The following is a 15,950-nucleotide window of genomic DNA, read 5'->3' as shown; positions in this document are numbered from 1 at the left end:
AATAAGTCATAAATCTAATTATTTCTATTTACTTGATATATTTCTCATTATCAAAACAAAAATATGTTTCTTATAAGAAATCATTCATGTTCATCCTGGTTACTTAATGTGAGTCGGGAGAGGAAAAATGATGATTAACTTGATATGGAGGGGAGAAAAGATACAGTATCTTGATTCTAATTCAACTCCTGTGAAAAGATAATTTGCAAAAGGATCAAAATAAGTATTCATATAATTCGAAATTGTTTACATCCAATAGTTAGACCTAGAGCCTATTTGTGATGCAGGTAAAATTGCAAGCACATTTCATCATAGACATAGATAGGCAATACCTAAGGTATTAGAAGATGTATGAGTGTTTAAATCATCGGTATTCCACAGGAAATACATAAACTTGCAATACCTTTTTAGTCTTAATATTCATGTAATTTAGAGGCCCAATAAGGTTAATAAAGTCATCAAATTAAACCTTTGGTAATGATACCTTTTTGTTAGGCATTGCCTTGCAGCATGGAAATGTTGCAATTGTCCTTACAATACTAGCCTTTTTAGTAAAAAATATGCTGGCCTTATAGCACCTGTAGAATGATGCGCAAATGATTGTAAGTATGGCAGAAAGTTAAATCTCCATTTTTAAGGATGGAAAAGGGATCAATAAGTACAAATCTAAAGTAGGCCACGAAAAAGAAATAGAGTAATTAAAATGTTCAACTGACCATAAACTACCAGAAATTCGTCCATGGATAGATTCAGGAATCACCTCTGCCCATTATAAAGGTAAACAGAATGAGCCATTGAAATATTTCAATCGTCTATGTTAAAATGCAAGTACCTATTGTCAGTCTTCCTCCACACCTCTTCACTTCTTTGTTTTCAGTCTTGTAGCATAAGAGAAAAAAATCTGGAGTCAAAGGGCAGAGTATTTTTGCACGCTCAAATCTCCAACAACAGGGCAGAAAAAATTGACGCTGGGCATATTGCAAATTTCCAATGGAATAGTCTCAGAAGTGTGTTTGCTGCTGCCTTTCCAGGGGGAGACTCATCAAATATTGTTTCATTGGAAAGATCATAGGCATATATCAAGAACACAAGTCTCTTATACGTGAAGGGCTACTTGGCACCATGTCTGTCAGACCATAGGAAATGGAATCTTACAAGTTTGTGTATACGGAGACTTGTGTTAACCTGAGAAACATAAATATGTTACCACAATAGAAATGATTAGAAATTCAGATGCACAAATTTAGCTACTTTAATAAATTGCCACATCAATTTTTTGGAAGTGTAGAACAAGTACCTGACTGACGGTATTCAGCATACTGAAGTCATTATGTGTGTGGAATCACCACCTTCATTTGTAATTTAGTAGAGCACGCCTCCTATCACTATGCGTGGAATGTGAGCTATACATTCCCAATCTTGGCCTTTCTCAAATTGGCATCTACACTCTAGCAAAGGACAACCATAGATTTTCAGCATAGAGAGGGAGTTTGGCAGTCTCTCTTTTGTCAAGTATTGGAGCTGATCGCAGTCAGAGATAAACAATTTTTTAAGAGAGGTGAGGTGTTGAAGACCTACTTCTCTCAAAGATTCGAGCACAGGGAGGGAGTCCATCCATAACTCTTCAAGAGAGGTAAGATGTTGAAGCCCTCTTCTCCGAAGGATTGGAACTTAGGGCACTTGGAGATGGATAATGTTGTTAGAGAGGTAAGTTGTTGTAGCCCCTTGCTGTCCAGAGACTTGAGATTCGGAAGACCATATATGTTAAGAGAGGAAAGTGTGGAGGGCAGTAGGGATTCCTTGGGAAATGATTCCATGTCTTGGCATCCACCACTGATTCTGAATTTTGTAAGAGAAGCCAGTCTTTGCAAACCCCAGTCCACCTGAGATGTGAGTTGGTTGCAGGATGAAATTTGAAGTTGACATAGGTTGGAGGGCAAACCATCTCTCTGAAACAACAATTCTGGACAATCTAGTAAACTCAATTGCTGCAACGATGAGAGCGTGTGCGCCAGCAACTTCAGCTTCCTGCATCTGGAGATCTCATAGTTTGCAGACTCGAGAGCGGGCAATTCAATACATACAAGATCAGGGCACCGAATGATTTGAAAACTATTAAGAGATGTGGGATCCCCCTCTGAAACGGAGATGGAGAGGAATTCAAGCCCTTCGAAATCAGAGATGTTGAGACTGTTCAACCGTGGGAAGATGCTTAATGAGAAAGATAATGAGAAAGAATCACGGCTGCTAACATCAGAAATGGATAAACTTTCAAGGAATGGATGGTGGGATCTCAATAGCGAATGCAGGAGAAACTCCAGTTTGTTACATTTCCAGATACGTAGTGACTTCAATGTAGTGGGTAAACCAACACTGTGCAAGGGTCTGGAGAAACGACAACTTGTGATGCGCAAATGTTGGAGAAGACAAGTGCTTCTTTGTAGCATTCCCTCCTCCAATATCCACTCTATCGAATCACATTCTCTGATTGTTAGCATCTGTATTCGTGGTGGCAGTTCCTCCCATTGAGAGATGTCTGAAATTTCAATTTCTGAAGTTTGGAGATTAGTGAACCCACAAGCTGGCCTTTTCAACCGAAATTTACCATGATACGACATTTCCCATTCACGGATTTGAGGAGCTCGGAGGGAGCCCACAACCAACTCGGAACTACTGATTTCAAGTTTCTTCAATGAACGAAGCTGTTTTGGTAATTTCCCAGTGAGTTTGGGACATTCATTTATACAAAGCTGCTGAAGACGAGGGAATTCGCCACGTCTGCATCCACAACATAACCATTTCTCCCAGTTGTACATCTTCCCGAATCTTAGAGTTTGTAGGGACGGGAAGGAGGGCTTAATTGTGTTGGAGGAAGAAGCATTCCCATAAAATTCACTACCCACCATTTTAACTCCTTTCATTTCTAAGATAGAAAGATGTTTAAGAGAGGGTAGCTGCCCGAGTGGTGGCAATGACGAGCAATTGTTACAATTCTGAAGCCCCAGGTCAACAAGATTGAAGAATGAAGGATCTCCTACCCAAGCTGGAAAGCTTAAACCACTAAAAGAATTAATATGGAGTGTCTTGAGGTTTGTATGTGGCTGTAAGCTGCTGAGTATATCCCTTCTATTTTGCACAACACCCCCAACATCAGTGCTCTCATTATCCCACTCAAACTTCAGCTTATCAAGGTACTTTTTATCCTTCATATTAGCTTCTAATGCATCCCTATCACATACAACATTCTGCAGCTTTGAAATGACAAGACTTCCCGAAAGCTCCCTCAATGCTCCCAATCTTAACCCACCATTTTGGCCCACAATAAATGTAGAAAGTGATTGTAAATTCTTTAGCTTACATATATCACTTGGCATCTCTTTCACCGGAAAACTATAACGAATATCAAGGTAGCGCAAATTAATCAATTTTTCCATCCTTGAGGGTAATTCAACAAGCAAAAAACAACGTGATAATATCATTGTTTGTAAATTGTATAAATTACAAACTGATTCAGGCAACTTTTGAATCATTGTCATAGAGAGATCCAAGTAGCGCAAGTGTTTCAACTCCTCAATCGAATGAGACAAATCAATAATACGATAATTATTCAAACACAACACTCGTAAACATTTCATTTCCGGCAATAGATGGTGTAGAACTCTATTACTTAAAAAGCTATTTAAAGAGTACTGATATTTGCTTCTTGGTAAAAATGTTCGGAGACACTTAATTTGAGAAAGTGGATCAAATCTCTCATAGGCATCATATTCAGTAATCAAATATGATAAATGATGAGTTTTATCCGAGACTCTGTAGATCTTACCATCCTCCAAAGAAGTAGAAAATTCTCCCGATACCAATTGTGCCAAGTCGTTAACGAGGTCGTGCATTACAAAACATGACTCATTACTTATTGAAATTTGGAAAAATGACTTTGATAGAAGTTCTTCAAAGTACAAATTGCCTACCTCCTCCAGTCTTTTCTTGCTTTTTGATTGTTCCAACAAGCCTTCTGCCATCCATAACAAAACTAGCTTCTTCTTTTTGAATTCGTAGTCTTTGGGAAAGATTGAACAATAAGAAAAACAACGTTTTAAATGTGAAGGCAGGTAATAATAACTCAACCTCAGAGCAGGAAGAACCGCATCTGTGGGCAAATCCCATAATTCACTGTTTAATACATCATCCCATTCTCTTGCTTCAACCTTGGAGTGTAAGAGACTCCCCATTGCTTTTATAGCCAGCGGTAGACCTTGGCACTTGTGGACAATCTTTTCTCCGATTTCTTCTAGTTGTGGATGCCCACTTGAGTCTCCATTTTCAAATGCAAGTTTTTTGAACAGGGACCAGCCATCTTCAGAGGATAACCCACCTAAACAATGAGTATGGACTGCACGCATGGCAGATGCAACCTTGGTGCTTCGCGTAGTTACAATAATCTTGCTTCCCTTTGCCCCGACTATGAGTGGAGTTCGTAGCGTATCCCAGTCACAAGAGTCTTCGTTCCAAACATCATCCAGGACAAGTAGAAATTTCTTCACATTAATTATCTCCCTCAGTTGAACCTGAAGTAGATTTAGATCAGTGGTATTGGACGTGGATGAATTGATTGCCTCGAGAATTGTTTTCGTAACTCTGATAGGATCAAATTCTTCGGAAACACAAACCCATGCCTTGAGATCGAAGTGTTCCTTCACCCTTTGGTCATTGTAGAGCAGCTGGGCAAGTGTGGTTTTGCCTGTGCCACCCATGCCGACTATGGAGATCACACCCATGGCATCAGTACTCCTCGCATTATCAGACAGCAACAGTTGAACCATCTCCTCCTGAATTTGAGCCCTGCCATAGACTAGAGATTCATCTACCAAAGAAGTAGAAGGCCACCTTTGTGCCAATTTCTCACCAACGCCTTCTTTCAACCCGAGGACGTCTCTGTCTTGTGCGATATCGTCTAGTCTATCAATGATCTCCTCCACCCTAGAGTTTATGCTTTGAATATCAAGTGGAGGAAGAACCCAGGTAGACATGCTGGTCAGGGTGTCCGCAGCTTCTATCTTGCATCGTAGATCTTCAGTGGCGATCTCATCCAATACATCCTCAGCATCATAGACAACAACTTTGAGCTCATCCATCCACTCTTTGACTGCTGGGTTTGTAATTTGCTTGGCCTCCGCATCATTGAGCACAGCATGGACAGTCAGCAGTTTCCTCTTCAACTTCTTGAGGAGTGCATCATCGAGCTCGTGTCCCCTGATGAATTTCACCACCTCGCGAGAAGCCAACCTGTCAAATAGAACTTGTAGAGAAGCTGAGAGAAAAGCACCTCCAACCAAAGCCGCAGCCATGTCTGTTTCTTTGCAAAGGAAGTGAAAGGTGAATGAGGGAAAATGAAGGTAAGCAGATCCAAAATGGAACCCCCAAACCAGAAAAAGATGGGTTTGTATAGAGAAAATGCAACTTGATGCTAGTAAAATAACTTTGGATTCCAAGGTACTTTCTGCACCGACAACATCATTGGTCAATAGAAATAGGAAAAGAAAGTTAAAGAAAAAATTTATTTAAAATTGTAATAATTAATAGTATTGTTTCATTGGGCTTTTTTAAGGGTTGGAAATAATTTTATTCCATTGAGGTGCAAATATAGACTTGACCCTTTCTTTCTTTTCTTTCCTTTCCTTTTTTTTTCTTTCATTTTCCTTCCCTCTGCTTTTCTTCAAAACCAAACAGTTGAACTTTGGATTCCTACATTTGTGTTGGTCCCTATGCCGCTAGCATTACTCAGGGGCCATTAAACAAAGCAAAAGAAAGGAAAAAAAAAAATTAAAAAAAGATAAAACCAAACAAAGTTGCTCCTTTAGTGGATTTGAATACTAATTCATCCTGTGGGTAAAGGACGAAAGTATGGAAGAATGCACCTTACAGCTGTAAAGATTCGCCATCTACGCATGTACTCAAGTGTGACCAAACATTCTTGAAGACACTTTCAAAACTTGAAAACGCATCCATTAAAAAGTAAAGCATCTCACAAAGCTTTAAAAAACCTAAAAAAAAAAAACATGATTTCTTTAAAATAAAATTTCTACAATTTGATTAGATTCTCGGAACGATTCTCAAATTTGTGATTCTTATCCATATGGTAACTACGATTTTTATTTTTAAATGGTCAAATTCATAATTAATGACTATGATTTTAAGCTTAAACTCAAAGCGATATTCACCAACTAGGTTTTATATATTTTAAAAAAAATTTTAAAATCGTAATTAATAACTATGATTTTGTGAAAAAAAAAATTTAAAAATTCTCAAGCAATATGGATATTCAAATACTTGAGATGCATTAATTTAAGAATTATTTTGTTTGGAGGTTTAGTTTGGGATTTTTTTTTCAAATACATTATTTTTACTCAAAACTCAAAAAACCATTTAAAGTGATTTTTAGATTCATATTTGATAAACATTTTTTAATTATTTTTTTTAATTAAAAATACTTTCAAGATACTCTCTCCATATATATGTATATTTAAATTCAAAATATTAATTTTGATTCTTAATAAAAACATTTATGATAGAAATATGGGTTGTTCTATGGTACCTACTCTTCATTTTGGGGTACCTACCCACATTTGACCCCCAATAAAAATATGACATGTGTAAAATATATATCATTAAAAAATTCATAAAAACTTATCAAACCGGTAAAAATGACTTGTTGGTAAGAAATAATCACATGCATTTCATATATATCTAAATATTACAACTTTTTTTATAATTTATTATTAAAATATGAAATATAATTTGTTATTTAATGCATTACCTAACTCTATCTAAAAAAAAAAAATCTTACCTACTACTCTTATACTCTCATTATTCATATATAAAAAAAAGGATAGTAATTTAATATGAAAATTAAATAATTTCAACTACCAAATTACAAAATATATAAGATGTATTTTGATGAATCAAATTTCAAGATCAAGTTTAAAACTTTTTGAGAGAGAAAATTTAAAATTTGTATTATATGAAGAAGATGAAGGATTTCAAGTGATTACAACTGTCAAATGTAATATTTGATATTTTTTTTATCCAAATATAATTGTTGTAGGAAGAAATGTGATGTTAAATAACGATTTTAGAATTTTTTATAATTTTATTATAAAATTTTGTTATCAAATTGTTATTAATATTTTTATATAATTTTTTTTTTTTTGTTCATAAATTAAATTTGAAGATGAAGCTTTATATGTCTTGAAGGATGTCAAGTGATTACAAGTGTTAAAAGGTAACATTTGATTTTTTTTTTCCATTTACATATAACTATTGTAGATAGAAATGTCATGTTAAATAACATTTAAATATGTAATGATTTATAATATCTAGATTTTTTAATTTTTTTATGAGTTATTTTTAATCAAATTGAGAGCATTTAGTAATTTGTTATGAAATTGTCATCAATATTTTGTAAGAGAAGGTACGAACTTTCTAAGAGAGGGTACGAACTTTTAATAGAGGGTACGAACTTTATAAGAGAGGGTACGAACTTTCTAAGAGTGGGTACGAACTTTCTAAGACAGGGTACGAACTTTTTAAGAGAGGGTACGAACTTTCTAAGAGAGGGTATGAACTTTCTAAGATAGGGTACGAACTTTCTAATAGATGGTACGAACTTTCTAAGAGTGGGTACGAACTTTCTAAGAGATGGTACGAACTTCCTAAGACAGGGTACGAACTTTCTAAGAGATGGTACGAACTTTCTAAGAGTGGGTACGAAGTTTCTAAGATAAGGTACGAACTTTCTAAGAGATGGTACGAACTTTCTAAGAGAGTGTACGAACTTTCTAAGAATGGGTACGAACTTTCTAAGAGAGGGTACGAACTTTCTAAGAGAGGGTACGAACTTTCTAAGAGAGGGTACGAACTTTTTAAGACAGGGTACGAACTTTCTAAGAGATGGTACGAACTATCTAAGAGTGGGTACGAACTTTCTAAGAAATGATACGAACTATCTAAGAGTGGGTACGAACTTTATAAGATAGGGTACGAACTTTCTAAGACAAAGTACGAACTTTCTAAGAGAGTGTATGAACTTTCTAAGAGATTGTACGAACTTTCTAAGAGATAGTATGAACTTTCTAAGAGAGCGTACAAACTTTCTAAGAGAGCATACAAACTTTCTAAGACAAGGTATGAACTTTCTAAGATAAGGTACAAACTTTCTAAGAGAGGGTACGAACTTTCTAAGAGATGGTACGAATTTTGTAAAACAGGGTACGAACTTTGTAAGACATGATACGAACTTTGTAAGACAGGGTACGAACTTTCTAAGACAGCGTACAAGCTTTCTAAGAGAGGGTATGAACTTTCTAAGACAATGTACGAACTTTTTAAGAGATAGTACAAACTTTTTAGGACATGGTACGAACTTTCTAAGAGATGGTACAAACTTTGTAAGAGAGGGTACGAACTTTATAAGAGAGGGTATGAACTTTCTAAGAGATGGTACAAACTTTGTAAGAGAGGGTACGAACTTTGTAAGAGAGGGTACGAACTTTGTAAGAGAGGGAACGAACTTTCTAAAAGAGGGTATGAACTTTCTAAGAGAGGGTACCAACTTTCCAAGAGAATGTACAAACTTTGTAAGATATCGTACGAACTTTGTAAAAGAGGGTACGAACTTTTTAAGAGAGAATACGAACTTTCTAAGACAATGTACGAACTTTCTAAAACAGGGTACGAACTTTGTAAGAGAGGATACGAATTTTATAAGAGAGGGTATGAACTTTCTAGGGGAGGGTACGAACATTCTAAGGGAGGGTACGAACATTGTAAGATGGGGTACAAACTTGGTTGTAAATTATAAAATTTATTTTGGAAAAAATGGATTTTAATTTACCAATTTAAAAAATATAAAAAAAAAAAGAATCTCAATTTTTATAAATTACTTTTATCTTCATTTATTTATAAATATATGTCATTTTTCATAAGTCGGATAATTATTTCTTAAAATACTCTTTTACTTGATAATATTAAATAAAATTATAAAAAATATAATGTATCATTTTAATTTGATAAAAGTATCTTACAAATAAATATATTATAATTTTTTTTATTATATACTATGATTTGCAAATCATTTTGAAAAAAATTCTCCAAAATCCTCAAGTGATAAATAAAATCTTTCTAATTTTCTAATTAATAATCATTTTATGTCCAACATTATATAAATCCACCCACCTATAAAATTTATGTTAATTGACATCAACAATCAAATAAGGAATTTTAAATACAATTAAAACTAAAATACTTAAAAATTAAATATAATTAAAACCAAAAAACTTAAAAAAATATTAACTCTTATTGTATTTTTAATTCTTTCTCGAATCTATATTTTTTACTTGTGTAATTTAGTAAAGTGAAAGTTAAAATTTTATTTTTATATTTTTAGCTTTAAAGTTTTTTTAATTATATTTTAAAATTTTAAAATTTCTTATTTTATTGATCTCAATTCTCACGGTAAAAAAATAAAATAAAATTGTCAAATGGTGTTATTAACCTCACATGTAAAAGGTCATTTTAAGAAATAATTATTTTTATTGTGAAGTGCATGTGTTTTAAAATATTTTAAAATGTTAATGAAGAGCAGAAAAGCACCAGAGCACAGATAACCATGAAAATCCTAGCCATTTTTTCTTGTACACAAATTTAATGTATTTTTTACGGTGACCAGACTCTCCAAATTCCTGCAAGAACCAAAACCCATCCACAGTTAGATCCAAACCTGTCAACACAAACCCATCAAATAAAATCCAACCAGCAACACCCAGTATGAGTTGAGAAACCCCTAAATTTCCCCCAATTTTGAAATTCCATTTCCAAAGTCTGATCAAAATCCTATTTTTTTCCCCTTCCCACTACACTAGAAAGAGTTTTTCTTTTTCAGAAACCCAACCCACCAAATCTCTGCAAGAATCAAATAAAACAAAAAATAAAAAAAGAACAAACACAATCAGCATCATGAATAGTAAACCAAATGGAAAAATAGATCTTGATGGACTCGTTCCAACAAAAAGTAAGTCAAAATAAGAAAGTTCATTGCCATCAAAGAGAGAACATTTAATAATACAGTAAATCAGTGACAAAGATGAGAAGGAAAACGAGACTAAAATGTGAAGACTATGAAACCATGAATTGCAAGCAAAAATCAGTTGAAAGGTGACTCATTTCCTGGTATGGGAACTTCCCCACAAACCCAACTTGTTAAAACCTCCACACCACCAGCAAAACCAGATCAAACTCTCATCTCTGCAAGCATCCCATATTTTTCTCCACAATGTGTTTACTTCCCTCATTTTTCCACACCAAAGGTTTCCCAAGAAAACCCAGCCCACAAAACCCCTAAAACAGCAAGAAAATGCAGCTACAAAGAATACAGATCCAGATCAACTCAGCCAAAACCCACACTCAAGGAAGAAAGAGAAAATACCCATCAACAAAAACGAACAAGCAAACAAACAAAAAATTCACCAAAACCCCTAAACATTATCCAAGAACAACACACAAAACCATAGGGAAGAGGTCATACTAGTTTCAGAGAAGAACAACACTCTTATTACAAGTTTACCGGCAACCCGTAACTTATTTCTTTTTTTTCTTTTTTTCTTTTTTAAATACATAAGCCAGTTGGACGGTCTGGATCGAACCACCTTCATCCAATGGCCAAAAATGTTTTTTCGGTAGGTACCGAAGTAGCACCGTAGAATTTTCCTAGAAATATTAGGTAGAAGTGTTACAAAGAGTAGTTTGTTGGTTATTTGGAAGGACATTTTGTATAACAAAGGTGTTTATGCATGTGCACTATAGCAGTGTATTAATGAATTATTGAACTTTGGATTTCATTATTGTGGTGGATTTGTTTAACAAACATTATAAATCAGTGGACATTAAATAATTTTTTTTTTTTCAAAAAAGGGAAGATAAAAGCAAAGAGCACCAAGTGGTAATTAAATAATTAAATAAATTAAAAGAAAAAATAAAAAGAATAGATAAAGAGCTAAAACTTGTCCCTTACCAGATTTGAAATTATAATTTAAGTAGATTCTTATTTGAAAAATCATAACAAAGCTTAAAGTTTGAAGTACAACATTGAATTTCCAACAAATAATTAGAACCGGTGGCAAACATCAAAATTTTTAGTAGATTCAATTTCCAACATTGAATTTACATTTTTTCAATTGTTACTCACAACTCAAGCATGCACAAAAAATAACTAAAAGCATCTCAAATTTATTATAAAAAAACTTATTTTTAGAATACATTCTCAAAAAATTATTTTGTATAAAAAATGTTTTATAAAAATAAAAAACAATTTTCAAAAATCATTACGAAGCAAGCCTATGCTACTGTGGATGCTTTGGACAAAATGAAAAAGAAAAATGGTAATTTTCAATACCATTTGAAATCATGAAAAGACCATAACCTTGCATGCAATACATGGGTCAAGGCCTTTTAAAAAAATAATTTCTTTTTATTTGGATATCTAACTTGGGATTCAAGGTTTAATTAGGAATTTGGCCATTCACCACCATTTTCATTGGTTGAAATTCTTTGGTAGACTTGGTTGTTGACTTAGTAGTTCACATCAAGTCATATGGACTTTAGACCCACCCACCATGTATGAATGAAAGTATAGGCAAATACGGAAGGCAAGTGGTGATGGTAGGAAGACTCTTATTAATAGCTTTTGTTAGGTACCGGAGCTTGGGGTAGTTGTGGACCAATGTTACTCAGAATCTTATCAATTCTTGTTACTGACAGCTTGCGTTGTAGCTTAAGAAAATATCTTCAATCAAACAAATGACGCATCAACAAATCCGAGTCTCCAACAAGATTCATTTTGCATAGCAGGTTTCCACTTTTTCCTTTCCCTGTTATTTTTTCAAATAAATTTTCATTAAGGTAAAATTACTATTAAATTGTATATTTTAGTTGCTTGAATATCTTTATTTAATAAGGGACCATGGGGTGTTATGTAATCCAAGTAGAAATCAATAATAACTCTTGGAGAAATTGTTTGGCCTACATTTTTTTTTTTCTTTTTTCATTAAGACAACACTTGTAGCATCAAATCTGGTTTCCCTCATTGGATTGAAGTAGTTGTAGCATAAAATGTAATGTGCAAAACCATGGCTACTACATGTAACTCTATCGATATATCTAATGTTAAAATATGGACTCACATATGTAATATAGTTTATGATTAAGTTATTCGTATTCGCGTATTTGTTTTCTTTTTGTTCTAAAGTATGAGTCACCTCATGTGTAGAGCCCGATACTATATGTGTCTCAGATGATGGGCCTGAGACACATATGACCCAATATTTAAAGGGAATGACCCCTAAGGCATAGAGAGTATATAAGGTTAAGTATCTGTTCATTTTTTAGATATCTTTTTGAATAAGACAAACATTCTCTCCCGTTTCCCATCGCCAGAGATAATACGGAGACGGTGGTTTCCCCTCTACAACATGAGAAGATCCATACCTTGTTCAAAACTGAAAAGCAAAATGGACTCAGGTTCGCTCATTTCTATAAAGATGTCTGGCATAAGTTCTTCATATGATTCAACATGCAATCCCAGTCTATTATTGGATTTACAATAGAGTCCCCATCATCTAAATCAACTATCCCTTTTGTCAGAGGTAAAAAATGATTAGTACTAGTACATTAAAATAAGAACTATATGTTGCGTAAGCAAAAGATTTAATATTGCAACATATTAATTGAATGACATAAAGTTTGCAACATACAAAATGTGTATAGGATTTTATTGTGATTCAATTAATCATGCCTACCTTCATAGATACAAGATAACATTTCACTATATGATATAAAATATTATAGATGATATAAACAATTACGACTATTGGATTTCAAAATATTTTACGTTTCCCCACTCTTTGTATTTTCATCCTAAATCATGAGCTATTTCACTCCATCCGGTGTCTCCCACTTTTTCTCGTATCTACACTCTAAACCGTAAGTCCTCTTACTCTATCAAATGTCTCTGACTCCTTTTCACATCTCTATCCATGATATATAATCTTTGCAAACTTACTTCTATCATTTCTCTTCTCATAACTTTTTTTAACTTGATCATAGCCTAGAATATTTAGAGAGATACTCCTATTTGCTTTACTTATTCTATAAAGAATCTAATTACAATCACATATCAACTTAGGAAATATTTTATATAATATTCCTCTTTGACTAATGGATTTGTAATTTGCTTCACCTCAGCATCATTGAGCACGACATGGACAGACAATAGTTTTCTCTTCAACTTCTTGAGGAGTGCATGATTGAGCTTGTGCCCCGTGATGAAGTTGAGCAACTTGCGAGAAGCCAACCTATGAAATAGAACTTGGAGAGAAGCTTAGAGAAAAGCACCTCCAACCAAAGCCCCATCCATGTCTATTTCTTTGGCAAAAGGAAGTGAAAGATGAATCGCGGGAAGAAAGTAAGTACACCCAAGATGAAACCTCCAAACCAGAAAAGATCGGTTCAGGCGAAGTTTCCAATGGTTGAATGAATTATTAGACACCGTGGTAGAGCCCAGACTTCTGCATTGTTGACAAAACATCATAGTTCAGTGGTCCACGAAATGAATACAAGGGAGAAAGAAAGAAAGAAAGAGAAAGGGGATGTAAACGAAAGTTAGACATGCATATGTGAACTTACAAATCCTATATCCTTTTATTAATAAAACAGTTGAAAATTTTACCATATTTATATTAAATCATGATAAGAATAAAATGTAAATTTATTAATATTTTTATTTTATTAGTTCGTAAATTATAATGTTTAATTATTAAAAAATATATTATATGTCAAGAAAAGAATAAGATTTTTTAAAAAAATTTACATGAATATTCACTATATTCATTTTAAATAATTAGTGTTATTAAAAAAACCATGTTTCAGGGTGAACCTATTTTTAATTTTTCTTTCTAGAAAAGCATGTTTTTACACATAAATTCCAAAGCCAAACAAAGACGTGTCTTTGAATTTTCAAATAGTTGGGATCCACTGCTTTCAATGTTTGAGAAAATAATAACAAAAGATGGAGCTGCCACTTCTAATGTCTGAGGGTAAAACATGGAACCGACTGCTACTTTCACATTAAAGAGGAAAACAAATGGGGGCATCGTACATCTAAGGTCTTGTTGAATGGTAATCTAAATTGTCTATCACTCCAAAGCTGCACATGATGGAGGGTATTAAAAGCATAATATGCATATTGAATTAAAATCATAAAAGTTTAAACTTTTAGAAAAATTGGTTGTTGAACAAGGTCGATAGCTCAAGTGGTTCTCTGTCAATTTAAATGATGAGATTGTTCAATTTTTCAATGGTAGGATGATTAGTTAATAGTCCAAGAAGTTGAATTGTCGAATTGGATTCTATTTTCAAAACCTTGACTATTAAGCAATCACATGCAATTTCTAGATAGATTGTGATTCTTGTATTAAAGTACAACAAAATTGTTAGTGCATCAAAAATTTTTATATATAGATATTATCGAACATTTTCTAACATTTTCAAAAGTTATTTTGAGAGATAAAATTCTATTTGAAAATGAAAATATGAAAAATAGTTTTATTGGTTTATTTTTCATAAAAGTACTATAATGCCAAAAGTTTTCAAAGTATTTTACATCTTTTTGATTGTTACTCACAACTCAAGCATGCATAAAAAATAACTAAAAACATCTCAAATTTGTTATAAAAACTTATGTTTAGAATAAATTCTCAAAAAAATATTTTTTTTTTTTAACAAAAAAAGCTTTATGAAAATAAAAAGCTATTTTCAAGAACCATTACCAAGCAAGCCTATGTTGCTGTGATGCTTTGGACAAAATAAGAAAAAAAGAAAAAGAAAAAAAAAGGGTATTTTTAATACTATTTGAAATCATAAAAAGACCATAACCTTGCATACAATATATGGGTCAAGGCCTTCTAAAATAAATAATTTTCAGTCATCACCATTTTCATTGATTGAAATTCTTTCATTGACTTGGTTGTTGACTTGGGAATTCACATCAACCCATATGGACCTCATATTCACCTACCAGAGATGAATGAAAATAAAGGCCAAATATGAAATGAAAATAAAGGCCAAATATGAAAGGCAAGTGGTGGTGGTAGGAAGACTCTTATCAATAACTTTTATTAGGTACTGGAGCTTAGGGCGACTGTAGACCAATGTCATCCTAAATCCTATCAATCCTTGTTACTGACTGTTGGGGTTGTCACTTAAGAAAATATCTTCAATCAATCAAATGATGCATTCGCAAATCTAAGTCTCCAACAAGATTCAAATTATTATTAACATCACAACCATTATTAAACCCATGTGCAAGCAAGAAGGCTGCTCGTGCGGCTAGGCGTTCACAGGGTTAGCCCAATTTGTTGAATCTATAGTTTAACATACACACATTCTTTCCACATCATTTGATGGCCCTTTATAGATTATCTATAAATTCAGAGTACTTAGGATTTGAGGGCCACGAAGGGAAAAAGGACAGTGACAAAGAACGAACCATTGTTGGAATTTATATAGGTAAATGGAAATTAAGATTTTTTTTTTTTTTTTTAGAAGATATGTTGTTTCTTAATAGACACAACTTGTTTCAAAGGACGTGTCTTGTATTTAAAAGACACGTCTTCTTCCAAAGGACGTGTTTGGTGTCTTAAGGCACAACCCATCAAAGGATGTGTGTAGTATTTTAAAGAGGTCTCTCTATAGGTCCCCATCAAATTTATAAATAGGGACCCCTTATGACATTCATTCATTCATCCATTTTCTTCACTCTTTCTCCTTTCTTGTCATTCAAGTCCTCCTTAGCTTTGAGTCTAATCAATAATATTTTGTATTCAAGAGAATACAAATTACCA

The 15,950-nt window shown here is 33.5% G+C and overlaps 1 protein-coding gene across 1 annotated transcript; it reads right to left on the bottom strand.

The window, feature by feature from the left end:
• Positions 1–484: 484 nt before the first annotated feature.
• LOC117926672 (putative disease resistance RPP13-like protein 1) lies at positions 485–5,464 on the bottom strand. The gene is made up of 3 exons (XM_034845879.1): positions 1,298–5,464; positions 717–1,185; positions 485–578 (listed from the first exon to the last, which is right to left on the bottom strand). Exon 1 carries the CDS (start codon positions 5,343–5,345, stop codon positions 1,584–1,586), a length of 3,762 nt encoding a protein of 1,253 aa, XP_034701770.1. The 5' UTR covers positions 5,346–5,464; the 3' UTR covers positions 485–578; positions 717–1,185; positions 1,298–1,583.
• Positions 5,465–15,950: the final 10,486 nt, after the last annotated feature.

This window comes from Vitis riparia, chromosome 12, assembly GCF_004353265.1.
Source record: "Vitis riparia cultivar Riparia Gloire de Montpellier isolate 1030 chromosome 12, EGFV_Vit.rip_1.0, whole genome shotgun sequence".
Classification (NCBI taxonomy): Eukaryota; Viridiplantae; Streptophyta; class Magnoliopsida; order Vitales; family Vitaceae; genus Vitis; species Vitis riparia.
Note: the sequence above shows the minus strand (reverse complement) of the source record. Positions and strands in the feature narration are given on the sequence as shown.

Excerpts from the sequence above, each read along its gene's own strand:
- LOC117926672 (XM_034845879.1), bottom strand. The coding sequence starts at position 5,345 with ATGGCTGCGGCTTTGGTTGGAGGTGCTTTTCTCTCAGCTTCTCTACAA.